The sequence below is a fragment of the Pelodiscus sinensis genome, chromosome 17 (assembly GCF_052426305.1).
Source record: "Pelodiscus sinensis isolate ZL-2025 chromosome 17, ASM5242630v1, whole genome shotgun sequence".
NCBI lineage: Eukaryota > Metazoa > Chordata > Testudines > Trionychidae > Pelodiscus > Pelodiscus sinensis.
In genome coordinates this window covers 14470858-14485994 of record NC_143068.1, presented here as the reverse complement: position 1 = coordinate 14485994, position 15137 = coordinate 14470858, and the positions used below count along the sequence as shown (strand labels likewise).

Below are 15137 nucleotides of genomic sequence, written 5' to 3'. Positions count from 1 at the left end.
ATGATTCTGTCTGCTTTCTGTATGGTTTTATGAGAAGAAAGCCCACTCAAGGCATATCACATTTTCTTGGCACAACCAAACTCCTATCTTGTTTTTGTTATGATAAGAGGAAGCTGTATACCAAAATTGGTGGTCCTAGCTCTTACCATTTAGCAGGAATTCTTGAACTGACAGACTCACTCTCTCAAATATATAGTAGATACAGAACTGTACTAACAAATGTTGGAAATCATGTAGTCACATTTAGGCATAATATTTCCTTGAACTGACGCTGTGAGAAAATGTTAGTTTCTTTGAGCACTGAAACCCTAAGGTTAACCAAAACTATATCCTCTTGGGTAAAAAATGCCAAGCATTCTCGTGACCTGAAAACCTATGTGCATATATACATACAGAGCTACAGGCCAGAATATATATGTAAACCATTTTTTTCCTTATGTAACTGGAATGAGAGTTTGTTAGAACCATTAAAATCTTGATTATAAATCAGCTTGTTTTCCTTATAGATTGCTTGATTACAATTATTGGTACAGAACATTTTTTATTGCTTTGAATAACGTATTTGACAGATGTCTGAGCATTTTTCAAAACAGTGTTAAGTTGGCATCTCGATTTAAAAATGCAGTATGTTTATAAATGAACTTGCACTTTTTGAGACCTATTTTTCAGCTTCCTCTCTATGCTTTCTTCTTATATTTTTGAAAGTCACCTGCAAGAAAGGAACAAAGTAAAATTAAGTAGTGTGGGCATTTCAATCCTGGCATTCATTTCCAATTGTGGGACTCTCTTGCGCATAGATTTCTATTGCTAAAGAATTGTTTTAAGCTATCTAATGGCTTTGTATTAGCCAGAGATTAAACTGAAACCACTCAACTCATTCTCATTTTTAACTCAAGCATGACTTCAGCCTAGATTTCCGGAGATGAAAATTCCACAGAAACAGCAGACATTTACTTATAAAGTTCCTTATTAGATAAAATCAATAATTCAAGAAATTTATGTTCTATGAAAAGTTAGAGATGAGGAAGCTGTATGCTGACAAATGTGGTTGGGGAAAAATTTAGAAGATTTTTCTGCTAACACACATTTACCACCTTTATCCCAATTAAAATCCCATAACAATGAAAATACTCTGCATTGCTTACCCCATAAGTAGTTTGTTAGATGCTCTCCAAGTAAGTAGAATCCTACCATTACAAGGTAGGAAATGCTAAAAAGTATCACCTTTCCAGGTATGCCTAGTACTTCTAGAATTGGGTATGCCCAAATACCTGATGCATAATTTACCCATAGTACCCTAAACCAATGAAAAACAAACAGTATTAATAAAGAGAACTAGACATATATTTTGCTTGAAGATTAAAAATTGGCTTTATTTCTCAAACCATATGAAAATTTCAGTTGTCAGTTACAAATCTGCATTTAAAAAGGAACAATGTTTGGTAAATTAGTTACCTTTTCAAACAACATTTTTTCCCTAAATGAAAATGTTTAGAAATATTGAATTGTTTTAGTTAAAAAATTAAAATAACATTGTATTGATTTAAACGTTTTCCCTGCAGGAACAGCAACGTAAGGGGATTAAATAGAGTGTGGTGAGGATATTTTAATATTTATAGTCTTCTGAGATCCTTGATGAAAAGCTCTAAGAGTGAAATGTAATATTGCTATCATTTAAATAACAATTAAAAGTAATAATGATTTCAAATTCTCTAGCACCTTTTACAGAGGTTTGCAAAACATTTTTCAGGCACTGCTTAAAGTCACAAAACTATGTAGCTCTGCCAAACCACAAGTTACAATATATTAAAGATGTTAAGGAGCAGGTATCTGGTTAATCATGTAATTAATACAATTTGTATGGACTACACGATTAGTTGATAAGGGGAGGTGCTCTGCAGAGCCGCAGCGGGGGTAGGTCCATAAAATGGCGAGAGCCAGGACTGAGCAGTTCCAGTTTCTGCTGGGCCCAGGACTGCTGCAGCTCTGCCTTTTAAATGTGGTACGAGCCAGTCTGCAGGCAGAGTTTGCCTGGCAGCAACCCGTCTGCTGCCAGCCAGGCCATTGCATATGGGCTGCTGCTGGAGCAGCCTCCCCGATCCTCCACGCTGCTGCCTCCGGAGCAAGCGGCACTGTGGAGTCAGTGCTAGGAGGAAGCAGCTGTTAAGCCAGCTCCCCCAGCACTGGCTCCGGTTTTCCACGCCCCCTTGCTGCCTTTGATACAGAGGCAGCAAGGGAGGGGTAGAACTGAGTAGCTGAGTTACATCTCAGCAGTATATATCATATGCGCAGATACCTGCAAATGCTCAGATATCCACGGCTCATTTTTGCAGATGTAGATATAAATTTTGTATCTAGAACCCTGCAAAATTGTGGATATCTGAGGGTATCCACTGCTCATTTTTGTGGATATGGATTCAGATACAAATTATGCATCTACACAAGGCTCTACATGTGTGTACAGAAGAATAAATAGACAATTCTTCATTTGTGCTAACTTGTGTTGTCAAATTTTTTACGTGTGTATGCATTCCAATGGTTATTTAAACACAAAATAAAACAATATTGAAGATCAAATATTCAAAACCTAGTGCAAGACTCTGCAGCCACTTACCCTGATTTTTTGACAATTGTTTTGTGGATCTCTGAATGTCTAGATAGGTGTCTTTAGCAGTCATGTGAACTAAATCACTGTTTTTTAGGTGTAAGCAGTAGCAGATTAATAAACCTCTGTCCACTAGAAAGGTAAGTAACACATAACTGAATTGTGAATTACTCATACAGCTGAACAAACCCCAGTTTTATGTATACGAACAAACAAACCATTTCCGAATGGAAACAGCCATTCTTGAAGGCTTATCTACCTCTTCTGATTGCTAAAATATCAATGTTATTTTTACATAAACAAGTCCTTCCTGGGTATAGAATGGATGTGCTTTGAAAATTTAACCCTAAAGATGTAACACAAACCACACAACCAAAGAACTCTGAGTTACAGTTAGCACAGACATTATAGCAGGCACAGAACTAGGAAAATGTTATTGTAATTGTTTTTAAATATTTTATGGTGTTCCACAATTAGAAACTATATAACTAAAGATTTGCTAAGATTTTTAATAAGTTCTTCATATAACCTGCTGAGCACAGAATCATCCATTTTTTCCCCTCACTCCCACTCCTGAGGCCCCGTATAGTAGCTACCAGTCTTTCAGTTGAGGACTGTGTTACCCTCAAAATTGGTCAGAGAAGTCACTATTGGATAATATGAAGGATTCATGCCCCAACAGTAAAGTCCAGATTTTAAAACATGTTTAGATGCCTCTCACTGTTTTCACTGGGAGTGTATAAATACCTTTAAAAATCTGGCCCTAAGGGCTCTCACTGCCTCATGGCACAAGCAATAAAGTCTTGGAAATCAAAACTGCATAATTTTACTCTGCAGAATACTAGCAGTAAATCTGAGAATTTTATGCCCTCTCTGGTTCCTGTGGAAGGCAACAGAGGTATAAGACAAGACAGCACTCTCTGGAAGGGACAAATAATAATTACTTATGGGCTGCATCTAGACTGGCAAGCTTTTGCGCGAGAACACTGACTTTGTACTGTACAAAATCAGTGGTTCTTGCGCAAATGCTCCGACACTCCTGCTCAGGGATTAGCCCTCTTGCGTAAGTATTCTTGCACAAGAGGGCCAGTGTAGACAGCCAAGTTAATTTCTTGCACAAGAAAGCCCGATGGCTAAAATTGCCATCGGAGTTTTCTTGCGCAAGAGAGAGTCTACACTGGCACGAATGCTTTTGCACAAAGGCACATGTCAATATAGACGCTGTCTTGCGCAAATACTTTTAACGGAAAAACTTTTCCATTAAAAGTATTTGGGCAAAATCATGCCAGTCTAGACGCAGCCATGAAGATTTGAATAATTTCAAATAAGATTATTAAGAAATAATAAAACAGTTAATAGCCAACTTTAGGTGAGGAAGACATTAACACCTCCATCTAATGGAGGAGACAATTAAGTGACTTGTCCAAGATCACATAGTGTCAGCCCAACGAGGTTTTTGGCTTACATGTCAAATATTGGATAGAATGGAATTGTCACTTGAAATAGAGGCTGGCAGATTCATTTTTCTGCATCCATTTAGCAACGCCTGCTATCAACACTTGGGACCGATGTCACCAAATAATCAAAATGCAGGACAATGTAGCACTTTAAAGACTAACAAGATGGTTTATTAGATGATGAGCTTTCGTGGGCCAGACCCACTTCCTCAGATCAAATAGTGGAACATTATCACAGGCGACATTATCATAGCCAGGCTGTAAGGAACAGATGAAAGAGCCAGTGGGGGAAGAAAACTACGAAGGCTCTGTACATGCAGTCCTTCCCTTTGCATATTCTCTTTATAGACAAGCAGATTTTGTGGGATTTCACTTGTTTTTGGGAATTGACTGACCTTTCAGTTTGGTCAGGTAGGGAATGGAGAGCTATGCATGAGTCAGCAGTGTGATGCTGTTGCAAAAAAAGCAAACATGATTCTGGGATGCATTAACAGGTGTGTTGTGAGCAAGACACAAGAAGTCATTCTTCCGCTCTACTCTGTGCTGATTAGGCCTCAGTTGGAATATTGTGTCCAGTTCTGGGCACCGCATTTCAAGAAAGATATGGAGAAATTGGAGAGGGTCCAGAGCAGAGCAACAAGAATGATTAAAGATCTAGAGAACATGACCTATGAAGGAAGGCTTAAAGAATTGGGTTTGTTTAGTTTAGAAAAGAGAAGACTGAGGGGGAACATGATAGCCGTTTTTAGGTATTTAAAAGGGTGTCATAAGGAGGCGGGAGAAAACTTGTTCATCTTGGCCTCTGAGGACAGAATGAGAAGCAATGGGCTTAAACTGCAGCAAGGGAGGTTTAGGTTGGACATTAGGAAAAAGTTCCTAACTGTTAGGGTAGTCAAACACTGGAATAAATTGCCCAGGGAGGTTGTGGAATCCCCATCTCTGGAGATATTTAAGAGTAGGTTAGATAAATGTCTATTTGGTCCTGCCACAAGGGCAGGGGACTGGACTCGATGACCTCCTGAGGTCCCTTCCAGTTCTACTATTCTATGATGAAAAGATTAAAAAAAGCTGCACTGGGAAAGGAATTTGCAAGAGTTTCCAGGATCTATGCAGGTACTTTGTACATAGGGGACATACTGATCCCTTGTTACCAATTCCATGGTATATGCCATTTTGGCTAGTCTCTCAGTTTTTTTCCATGTTATACATGCAGCAGTACATTAATTATATATTTATAGAGATTGTCATTTCAATTCAGGTATATCCCTAAATGTTGCCATCATACAGTAGCAGTGTATTGTGATTTTTTCTGTTTGTGTCTGTAATCCATGCCTTTTCTATTTTAAGAGTAGACTAATACCGTGAATCCTACAACTGGCTACATTTTAAATCAACCTAGAAGCTGATACAGGATGTGGTGGTTTATTTATATGTCCCCTTACCCTGGGATATGCATCAGCTATCTTAGTTTCCAGGAGGAGTTTAAAGTCCTGGTTTTGAGCTCTAAAAGCTGAACTGGAGTATCTTAAGATATTTCCACAAAGTAATTATAGGTGTGATTGCAGCACAGGTAGACGCATCTAAGTAGCACAGCTAAAAACAGCACTGTAGATGTGGCAATGCAGCCTTTAACAATGCAAGTAGCCAGGATTTTCAGTGTGTTTGTTCAGCCCATGCTGAAGCCTTTGGATGTCAATGCATCTACACTGATATCTTAGCCAGGCTCATGCCATTGTAGCTAGTTTAGGGACTGCTGTGCGCACACATAAAGGCTATGTCTACACAGCACTTTCGCTGTTAAAACTTTTGTCTCTCAGGCGTGTGAAAAATACTCCACTGAATGACAAAAAATTTAAAATAACGATGAAAAGAGCCAGTGTGGACAACTCTGTCAATGGGAGATGCTCTCCTGATGAGAAAGCTACCGCTCCTCATTTGGGGTGGATTTATTTTATCACTGGGAGAGCTATCTCCTTGTGACAAAGGGCAGCTACAATGTGCATTTTATACAGGTGTGGCTGCAACAACCCGACTGTCTATTGTATGGTGTGCAGTGTACATATAGCTTAAGAGACTACATTACTCTCCTCCCCAAGCCAAAATAACTCAAATGTGCTATCTTTAGAGTAAACTGAAAAGCCCACCTTTTTACCCAGGCTTTTGGTTAAGGAATGGTGTAGTAAGCACTCACACTGGTTTGTATACTGGGAGAATATATTGATTGAAGATCTCTGGCTATTTTTTAAATCTTATTTCAGCCAGCTATGGTTAAGGTACTAGTTAGTATTCCCGTAATTATATTTATAATTAAGTGAAAGGAGATTAATGTTCAAGGTATTTTTAATGTTAGTTTTAAAATTAAATAAAGACTGATCAACGGTCTACCTGCATCAGGTGAATTTGTAAGGTCACTGACAATTTCAACAGTTATGACAGATTACTATTCATCCTGAGCAAAATTACAGGGAATTTGAGGGAAAATTTGTACGACTTTTGTTTCTGAGCCTGCAGAAATTTTGGAGAAATCTAAAGAGGTTTTTCTTAAAGTAAATTTACTCAAAACAAGTGAAAACAGCATGTTGTGTAATAACATCTCTAGCTTTTATTCAATAGAGACTTTAAATGTAATCTGCTTTGCTTTATTTGAATCCTTCTAGTTTCCTGACCACTTTCATTTCCCCTCAAGAATCTTCCTCTTTCACTCAGTTACTTGTTTCCTTCCTAGCATACTAAGTGTAGAATTAGACACTTAGACTATTTGAATTACTGCATATGCAAAACTTGAAACTTTATTTTTGTGGAACATCTATTAAAGGAATCCAACCATACAGGATAAATATTTTACATGGATGTTTTGCTAATACACTAAGCAGTGAAATAGTTCAACATGAGGTTTCAACGTGATCACCAATTTTGAATAAAGTAAGTAGTTGGAGCCTCTCCTTGGGTCAAATTTACCGATCATAAATATTTTGCAGCAGAGGGGGAAACTCCACATAAAGGCCACATATATGAAAACTTGCTACTACATCTGAAATGGAGAGGTGTCCTGCAGCAACTCTCTCCAAAGCATACAGGGAGATTGTATCTGGGACCAGACTGGTCATGGAATCACACTTGCATTTAAAAAAAAAAAAAAGTGACTGCAGCTCACATTTTTATTATTTCTTGTAAAATATGTGTATATGAATCTATTGTAATGTAAGAACCATTATAGTAATTACATTAACAAAAATATCATGACAAAAACACACATGGTAGAAATACACACATGCATTCTACTCTCTTGTTGCTGATGTGTCTCTGAGAAACATGGAATGCCTACCATGTGAGGTATGAAGTACCAAAGATGCTAAGTCCTACCATTCCCTTCAATTTGGAAAGATATCTATGCGGACAAGTAATCAGCTCAATAAACAGTAGTGGCAGTATAGTGGTATGCTGAAAATAAAAATAAAATACAAGAGTCAGATTTGGAAATATACAGTATGAATAAATGATATCCTAGAAAATGATACAATAGAAACAGTGAAAAATTCAGAAATATCAATGAAATATTTTGTTTCATAGGCTTCTCAGATGAGCTATTATTTATAACAGATTCCTTCCATCCCTCACAAATGCAGTCTCTTTTCTTTGTAACAGCTTCATCCACTCCCCAGAAATAAAAGGCCACCAAAAGATGCAATCAAAATTAAATTGATGTTTTTAATCAAGAAATAAAATGGCCTTAGTTGATTCTGAATACTATAGATATGATCCTATACTCACTGAAGTCAATGGCAAAGCTGCCATTGACATGATGCTGGCTCAGGACCTCTGAAACAAATTAAGAGTCAATAATTAATTAATGTATATTCCTGAAGTCCTCTTCATTCAGAACCCAATTGACTTCAGTGGGGAAATTATGTTCACTAAAATTGGTCCTGATCCAAAGCAGACTGGATGCAACATGCTTTGGACCTGGCCCATAATATATAAGACAAGTTACTATGCAATTTACACATCTATCTATGGATGTTTTACAAGATTTAATGGTGTGTACACACACACACAATGTTCTGATTGTAAAGTGAAGCACTCAAAAATCAGAAAATGACAAAGACTTGTGCAGCCTTAATTCTGCCCACTTTCACCTACATATTACTAGAAGACTTATCCAGTGTTGACAGCAGGAGGCTGTCAATGTAGAGGGTGCAGAACTCAAGGCAGGGTCTTGGGGATGTGGAAAAGGGGCAAGATAGGAAGAGGCTGGGGTGTGTGTAGTCAGGGCAAGAGGATTGAGGAGGGGCTCAGAGAAGGGGGCTGGGGATGTGGGAGTGAGAGGGTAAGGAAGGGCTCAGGGCAGGGGATGTCCCATCTGGTGGGGCTTTCCCTCCCTCCAGTCTGTGGGGCCTTTTCTCTCCCCTCCCTCTGGCCCACAGGGGCCTTTTCTCTCTCTCCTCCCTCCCTTTCTCCTTTTCATGGTCTCTCCTCTCAGCCGCCTCCCTTTCCATGTTATGGAAAACAGTCCCATTCCAGAGACTTTCTATTTTCCTGACAACCAAAACTTGACCTTGCTTTAAGTTAGGATAAGAGGGAGCTGCATACCAAATTAAATGGCCCTAGCTCTTACTATTTAGAAGGAGGTCTTGAACAAACTGAGTCACAGAAAGACTCTCAGACACACTCTAAAATATATATATATATATATATATATATATATATAGATATAGATATATATAGATATAGATAATACAATATTTAATTATCAAAGGTGAAAATAAGCCTGTGTGCCCTGGGATAGCACAATGTTAAGAGATTTGCCGGATGGGGCTCTGGATGTTACCAAAAGTACCTGTATCGCTACACCCTGGGCCAATGGTCTCCAACCTTTTAACACTCAAGATCACTTTTTAAGTCTCAGAACAGGGGAAGATCTACCGCCCCGCCCCTTCCTTGAAGCCCCGCCTTCTCCGTTCTCCTGTCCATCACTTGCTATCCCCAGCCCTTATACACTCTGTTAAACAGTTATTTTTAAATCGTGCAATATATAAAATTAAAATCACATGTTTATAGTTGGTCTGTTTTTAATTCATGCTCTTTAAATGTCAAATTAAGCATCTACAATATACATTTTGTTCTCTGCTATTTTGTAAATGTAAAATCAAGTATTGATAATTATATATTTTTTCTTCCAATAACACAGTCTCAGTGTGACACCTGTGACTGAACAGTATCTGCCAGTATCTGGAAGTCTGGGTTGTAGTCTGAGATTGCTAGTCATATACAGTCCATCAGATGGGCATCTGTGATCTTGCGCTCAGCCTGGGAAGCTTGCTCCAGCACAGCTGGAGCTAGACGCAGCCTCCCTGGGCTGAGCGCAGGGCAGCCGGGCTATAGGGTGGAGAAGTGGCTGCCCAGCCAGCTGGCCATGGCGCTCAGCCAGGGTGCACCAAGCTCCACGTGGGCAGACGCAGAGGAGAAGCCACCGATCAGCTGGAGTGCGGGGCAGACGCTTTCAGCTAAAAGCCACAGTCAGCTTGCTGGGGTGTTTCAGCCCTCCTGACCTCTCAGCTCCCACCATTCCTCGCAGCTACTCACCTGTGTCGTTGCTCGGTGAGTAGCTGCTGCTCAAATGAGGAAATCTAATGTAAATGTACTGCGCAGGTGCGCAGTTCAGAGAGGGCTCAAGAGCTACTCTTAGAGCCCCTGAGATCTACCGGTAGATCGCGATCTACTGGTTGGTGACCACGGCCCTAGGCTGTGTGGCCACAGCCCACTTGGGCTTCAGTCTGGTGCTCAAGCAGCTGGGCAGCACAGTCCCTGCTGCCCCAACGAGTCCTGTAGATCTGGAAGCTGGGCAACACAGCCTCAATTGCCCCAGCCAGCCCTAGTATTCAGGTAGCTGGACAGTGCGGTCCCTGGCATCCCAGCCAACCTGCATTGTACCCACCACCTCAGCCAGCTAGCAGCCAGACCGCATGGTGCTTGCTACCTTGGCCAGTCCTGGGAATGTGGTGGCTGGGCACTGTGGTGGCCACACTCACAACCCCAAGCTTCCCCCACATCCCGCAATCTTCTGGCCTAAGATTCCCCAAAGCCCCTGCCTTGACTCCTGCATCCCCACCCCTGCCCTGTGCATCCCCCACTGCCCTGACTCCAACACCCACCCACATACCCACCTCCTGCTCTAAACCCCCAAACCTTCCAGCCCTGAGCAACTCCCCTCCCTGTGGAGGGGGTGGGTTTGCTATACGACAATACCTGTAGGAAATTTAAGTTACTTTCACCACTGCATGTGACAGTTTTATCCACACATCCTGCCTAATTCAGTGCACAGGACAGGTGATATTCAGTGAAAGAGGCAGCTGTGTATGAGGAACTAACTCCCCCCTCATTCTCCTCTTCAAAAGAACCTCAAAACAATGCAACCACCCTATAGCAGTGAGTCTCTAAACCTGGGTCAACTGACATAGGCTCACTAGAGATGGCAGCATAGACCTTTCTGCTCAGGTTGGAGACTGGGCTCTGAAACCTAGAAAGTTGTTGCACAGGGTTGTTGTTTTCTCCCTACTCTCCACAGTGTACCTGTACTCTACATCACAGAGACCCTCGGCTGAATCTACACATGTCTTTTTCCCAATTGTTACAACTACTGGTGCATCTCCACCAGTGTTAGAGATGGAAGCAGTTACAGCTTAGTGAATGCCCTGGTAGCTACAGGCCATGACCCTGATATCTACATTTGATACAGTAAGAAATACCAGAAAGTAAGAAATTTGCATGCCTAATTGTTATGTTCAAACAAACTTTGCATGTATCATACATATGAGATAAGGAAAATACCATAAAGTGAATAAACTTTAAACCCAAGACTCTAGAAACACTATCTACTTACCATAGTATGATTAAGCCAAGAAGGATTAATCTCATCCAGCTCTTTAGGATACACTAATTCTCTGTCATATGCATAAAGAGTCCAAAAAGTAACAGCTACAAACTGAGATAAAAAAACTCGATGTAAATAAAATTAAATATAGTTTAACCTTGAGTTAGGATCACAAGAGCTACCAACTGACCAGTCAACTACACATCTTATTTGGAATTGGAAGTATGCAAACAAGTAGGGCTGTAATAGCATAGTCAATTAACCGATAAGCAAAAGCTTATATATTAATACTATACACTACACGCATTCCCCCCAACTTCCGCCAGCAAATTTTTTAGCAGGCTGACCAGCAGCCCAGCTCAGTCCTGGCTTGGGTCAGGTCCGGACCTACCCCCACTGCAGCTCTGCATTTAACATGTATTAGGAGACAGGCAGCCCGGCTCAGTTCTCGCTCACTGGGTCCAGGAGCTCAGACCCACCCCGGACAGGGGCTGCTGCCACCCAGCCTCTATATCAGAGGCAGCAGCACGGAGCAGCAGAAGGCTCCTTGTGAGTGGGGCCAGAGCACAATGGCTGCTGGCCCTGCCCCCAGGGACTATAGAATAGTCGAGTAACGAATAAGAATTCATGAGGTTAATTGACTAGTCAATTAATCAATATTTAACATCCCTACAATCAAGCAGGAGCAGAGTCAAAACAAAGCAAAACCAAAGCAAACCCATCCCAACCCTCCCCTGCAAAAACACAAACAAAAAAAATCAACCCACTAACAAAACACATGCAGTGGAGTACCATGTTAAACGTAAACTACTAGGGAAAAAAAAGGGAAAGCATCATTTTTTCTTTCATTAATGTGAATGTTTGAAGGCTATTTTTGGTGACAAAAAGCTTCCAGCCCTGTGAGGAACTTTTGTGTCTGACTGTTGACAATCATGCAGTATGTACTAAAATAGGCTTTTTGTTGATTTTATTGAACTCCAACATGTATCCCACCATGTCCCTTTTAGCCACTCTAGACATCACCTTGAACGTGGCTACCCTTCAGCCACGTAATGGTTACAGGTAAACAGATGCTCCCCTTCCACCTGCAAACACCAGAAACTTTAAATTCTTTTCCTGTGTATGTGGCACATTGCGTAGTAGTCTTCATGGGTCTTTTCAAGGAAACAGGAGTGGTGGCTATTGATCCAAATGCTCTCCTGCTTGAAGCAATGCAGTGGTTTGGGATTTAATTGTTTTTTGCAGTGAAGAATCAGTGCAATCAGAGGACTCATAGGAACTGGGCCAGATATGGTCACATTTCTCGATCCTTGACCAGCTGTTTGCCTCCTGCACCTCCTGGTATGCCTTCCAGAGTTCCTTTATCTTGACTCTGCATTGTAGAGTATTGCACTCATAACCCTTCTCACATAGGGATCGAAAAACGTAACCATACATCTCAGTTCCTATGGGTCACGTGCAGTGTTACTGGGCTGATTCTGCATCCCACAAACTGGTAAGATCCAAAAGCTCTGCATTGCTCCAAGCAGAAGAGCATTTTAAGCAATACCCACCCATTTCCTTGAGAAGATGCCATGCGGACCAGAACATGAGCCAGATACCATTCACCACATGGATTTTTGGGGTTTTCGGGGGGGGGGGGAAGGGGTGTGTCTGCTTACCCTGTTTATGTGGTTGCAAAGCAGCCGAGTTCAAAGTGCTGGACCAAGTGGCTAATCAGGCATTGTGGGAAACATGCTGGAGGTGACCAAAAAACCTACTGTCGACAATAAAGAGAGAGGGAGAAACAAATGTCTCATTCAGAGGTGGAAGTTTTTTGTTGCCAAAACTTGGCATTTGTTGCAATTTCTGTCACGTTGCTATACGGATGCTCTTTGGGTTTTGTCATTGAAAAGGGTGTTTGGTGATAAAACTTGCAGGTGTAGATAAGGCACCTCTCTCACTTATTCCCAAGCAGGCATGCATCCAGCTCCATGCACTCCCTGAATATTTTTTCCATGGACACACACACGCTCAGCCTCCCTCCTGTCATCTGCTCCCACCACACATTCCCAGGTCTGCCAGGGAAGGGGCACAGATTTCCCCACAGATTTCTTTGCTTTCTCATTTTTCTGCAGGGGAGCCAAGAATTCAGCAGAAGGTATAAATTCTGTGTTCCTACAGGGGTGCAAAATTCCTCCAGGAGTAAAAACTGTATTAAGTAAATATTCGTCTGTAAACTTTTCAAAGAACCATAACATTTTGTTCAGTTACAAACATTTTAGAGTTACCAGTAACCTCCATTCATAAACCATTTGTAACTGAGATTTTACAGTATTAGTTTGTGCACAGAACTATTCAGAGTTAATCCTTACCAAAATAATTACATTGAGGGAAAGATGATTTTAAAAATGTGTTTACATGGTAGATATTAAGACAGGTTAGTACAGGCAGTCCCTGAGTTACGCGGATCCGACTTCTGTCGGATCTGCAGTTACGAACGGGGTTTTTCTCGCCCCGGAGGACGGGAGCGGCGGGATGCCCAGATGCGCCGCGGTTCTGCTGCCTGCATCCTCCGGGGTGAGAAAAGCTGCTCCGTGTCTCCCTGGTCTGCTGGGGGTGGGAGCCCCCCCCAGCAGACCAGGGAGGCGCTGAGCAAAGCCGCGGAGCACGCGGGCAGCGGGACAGCCCACTGCTCATTCTTTGTGTGGACACTTAATTTGATTTATGAGTGCTTTGATTTATGGTTTAACTTATGCTCATTCTTTGCTAACAAACTAAATATAAGGTATTTTTAGGTGGACACTTTTAATCCAGTGTAAGCAGACTGAACCAATTTAGTTACATTGGCACACCTGTCTCAGGTGGACAAGGCATCAGTCTAGGAATCTGACACCACACACTCATTTTCATGTAAATATTCGTGGTTCATATGAGTACCCCCATTCATGAGGATTACTTAACTTAGGGCCTATCTTTCTTCAGGTAACTCAAGAGAAATCTCATTTCTCACTTTCTTTGTGTCCACACGTTTAAAAAAAAAGCAGCTGGTAATACATTAGACAAAATGCCTTCCTACCAGATATACATTAAAAGTCTCCTGAGCGAGGAACACATTAGACCTATTATGTCTGAAAGCATGGGCAAAGAGTATTTTAGGTAGAGGGAGGCTGCCCCCCCAACAGCCTGGGATATCTCCAATTAAGCTCTGCCCCAAGACATGTTCCTGCATTTCCTGGTGCTCTGCCTTCACCAGGCTGGCTGGGGCTGGAGCTGGCTGACCTGACTTCTGCACGGACTTGGGATGGCTGGCACTGCATTACCTGCCTTATGCTCAGACTATGCTGCCCCATACTCCAGGACTGGAGGCACTGCAGTCGTGCCACCCAGAGCTCTGGGATGGCTGCCTGGTGCATGGGGGCTGGAGATACTGCTGCCATGCCATCTGGTCACTAAGGGCACCAGGGCTGGGAGGGTTGCAGCAACATCGCCTGAGGCACCTGGGTTGGGGCACTGTGGCCATGCTGACTGACTACCTAGCACTGGGGCCGTGGTGGGGATGCTGTGGGCTCCTGCAGGGGAAGTGGGAAGAAGGGAGGGGCTAGGAACCAGCTTCCCCAAAAATCTGTGTCACTATCCATTTATGTTTGAAACTAAATAAAAATGGTGTATAAAATACTATGACTTATCTCTGTCAGTTTAATATGGACACACTATTATCTTCTGTCTTTTGTGAAATTATTTTAGAGGGGGCCTTTTGGTAGGAACTCGAGATGTAATAGTGTAATTGATTAACTGATAAGCAAAAGCTTATAGGTCAGTGCTATATAATACATGCGTTTCTCCCCCCTCCCCCAGTACATTTTTTAGCAGGCTGGCCAGCAACCTGGCTCAGTCCTACCTTGCAATGGGACAGGTACCTACCTCTGCTGAGGCTCTGCATGTAAAGTGTATTAGGATCTAGGCTAGGAGTCATCCCGGCTCAGTCTGGGTCTGGGAGCAAAGACTCCTCCCCCCTCCTCCCAATCCCTCCTCTCCCTGGACAGGGGCTGCTGCCACTCCGTGCTACTGCCTCTGTATCAGAAGCAGCAGCACGGGGCAACAGGCAGTTGTTCCATGAGAGGAGCTGGTTTTTAAACTGTCTCCCTTCGGGGACGAGCTCCCACCTGGCACCCCACACTGCTGCCTCCGCCCCCGGGTACTATAGAGTAGTCAACTAACTGAT

The 15137-nt window shown here is 42.1% G+C and overlaps 1 protein-coding gene across 3 annotated transcripts in view; it reads right to left on the bottom strand.

Annotated features, from left to right (window-relative positions):
• Positions 1 to 521: 521 nt before the first annotated feature.
• The window catches only part of LOC102448285 (androgen-induced gene 1 protein-like), a 23778-nt gene continuing 9162 nt past the window's right edge, over positions 522 to 15137 (bottom strand). For all 3 annotated transcript variants that reach the window (XM_025190483.3, XM_089769659.1, XM_075901122.2), the window contains 4 exons: positions 10943 to 11044; positions 7388 to 7503; positions 1146 to 1297; positions 522 to 709 (listed from right to left, as the gene is read on the bottom strand). In XM_025190483.3, the coding sequence (XP_025046268.3) occupies positions 678 to 709; positions 1146 to 1297; positions 7388 to 7503; positions 10943 to 11044 (402 nt within the window). In that variant the 3' untranslated portion in view covers positions 522 to 677. The remainder of the gene's footprint in view (positions 710 to 1145; positions 1298 to 7387; positions 7504 to 10942; positions 11045 to 15137) is intronic.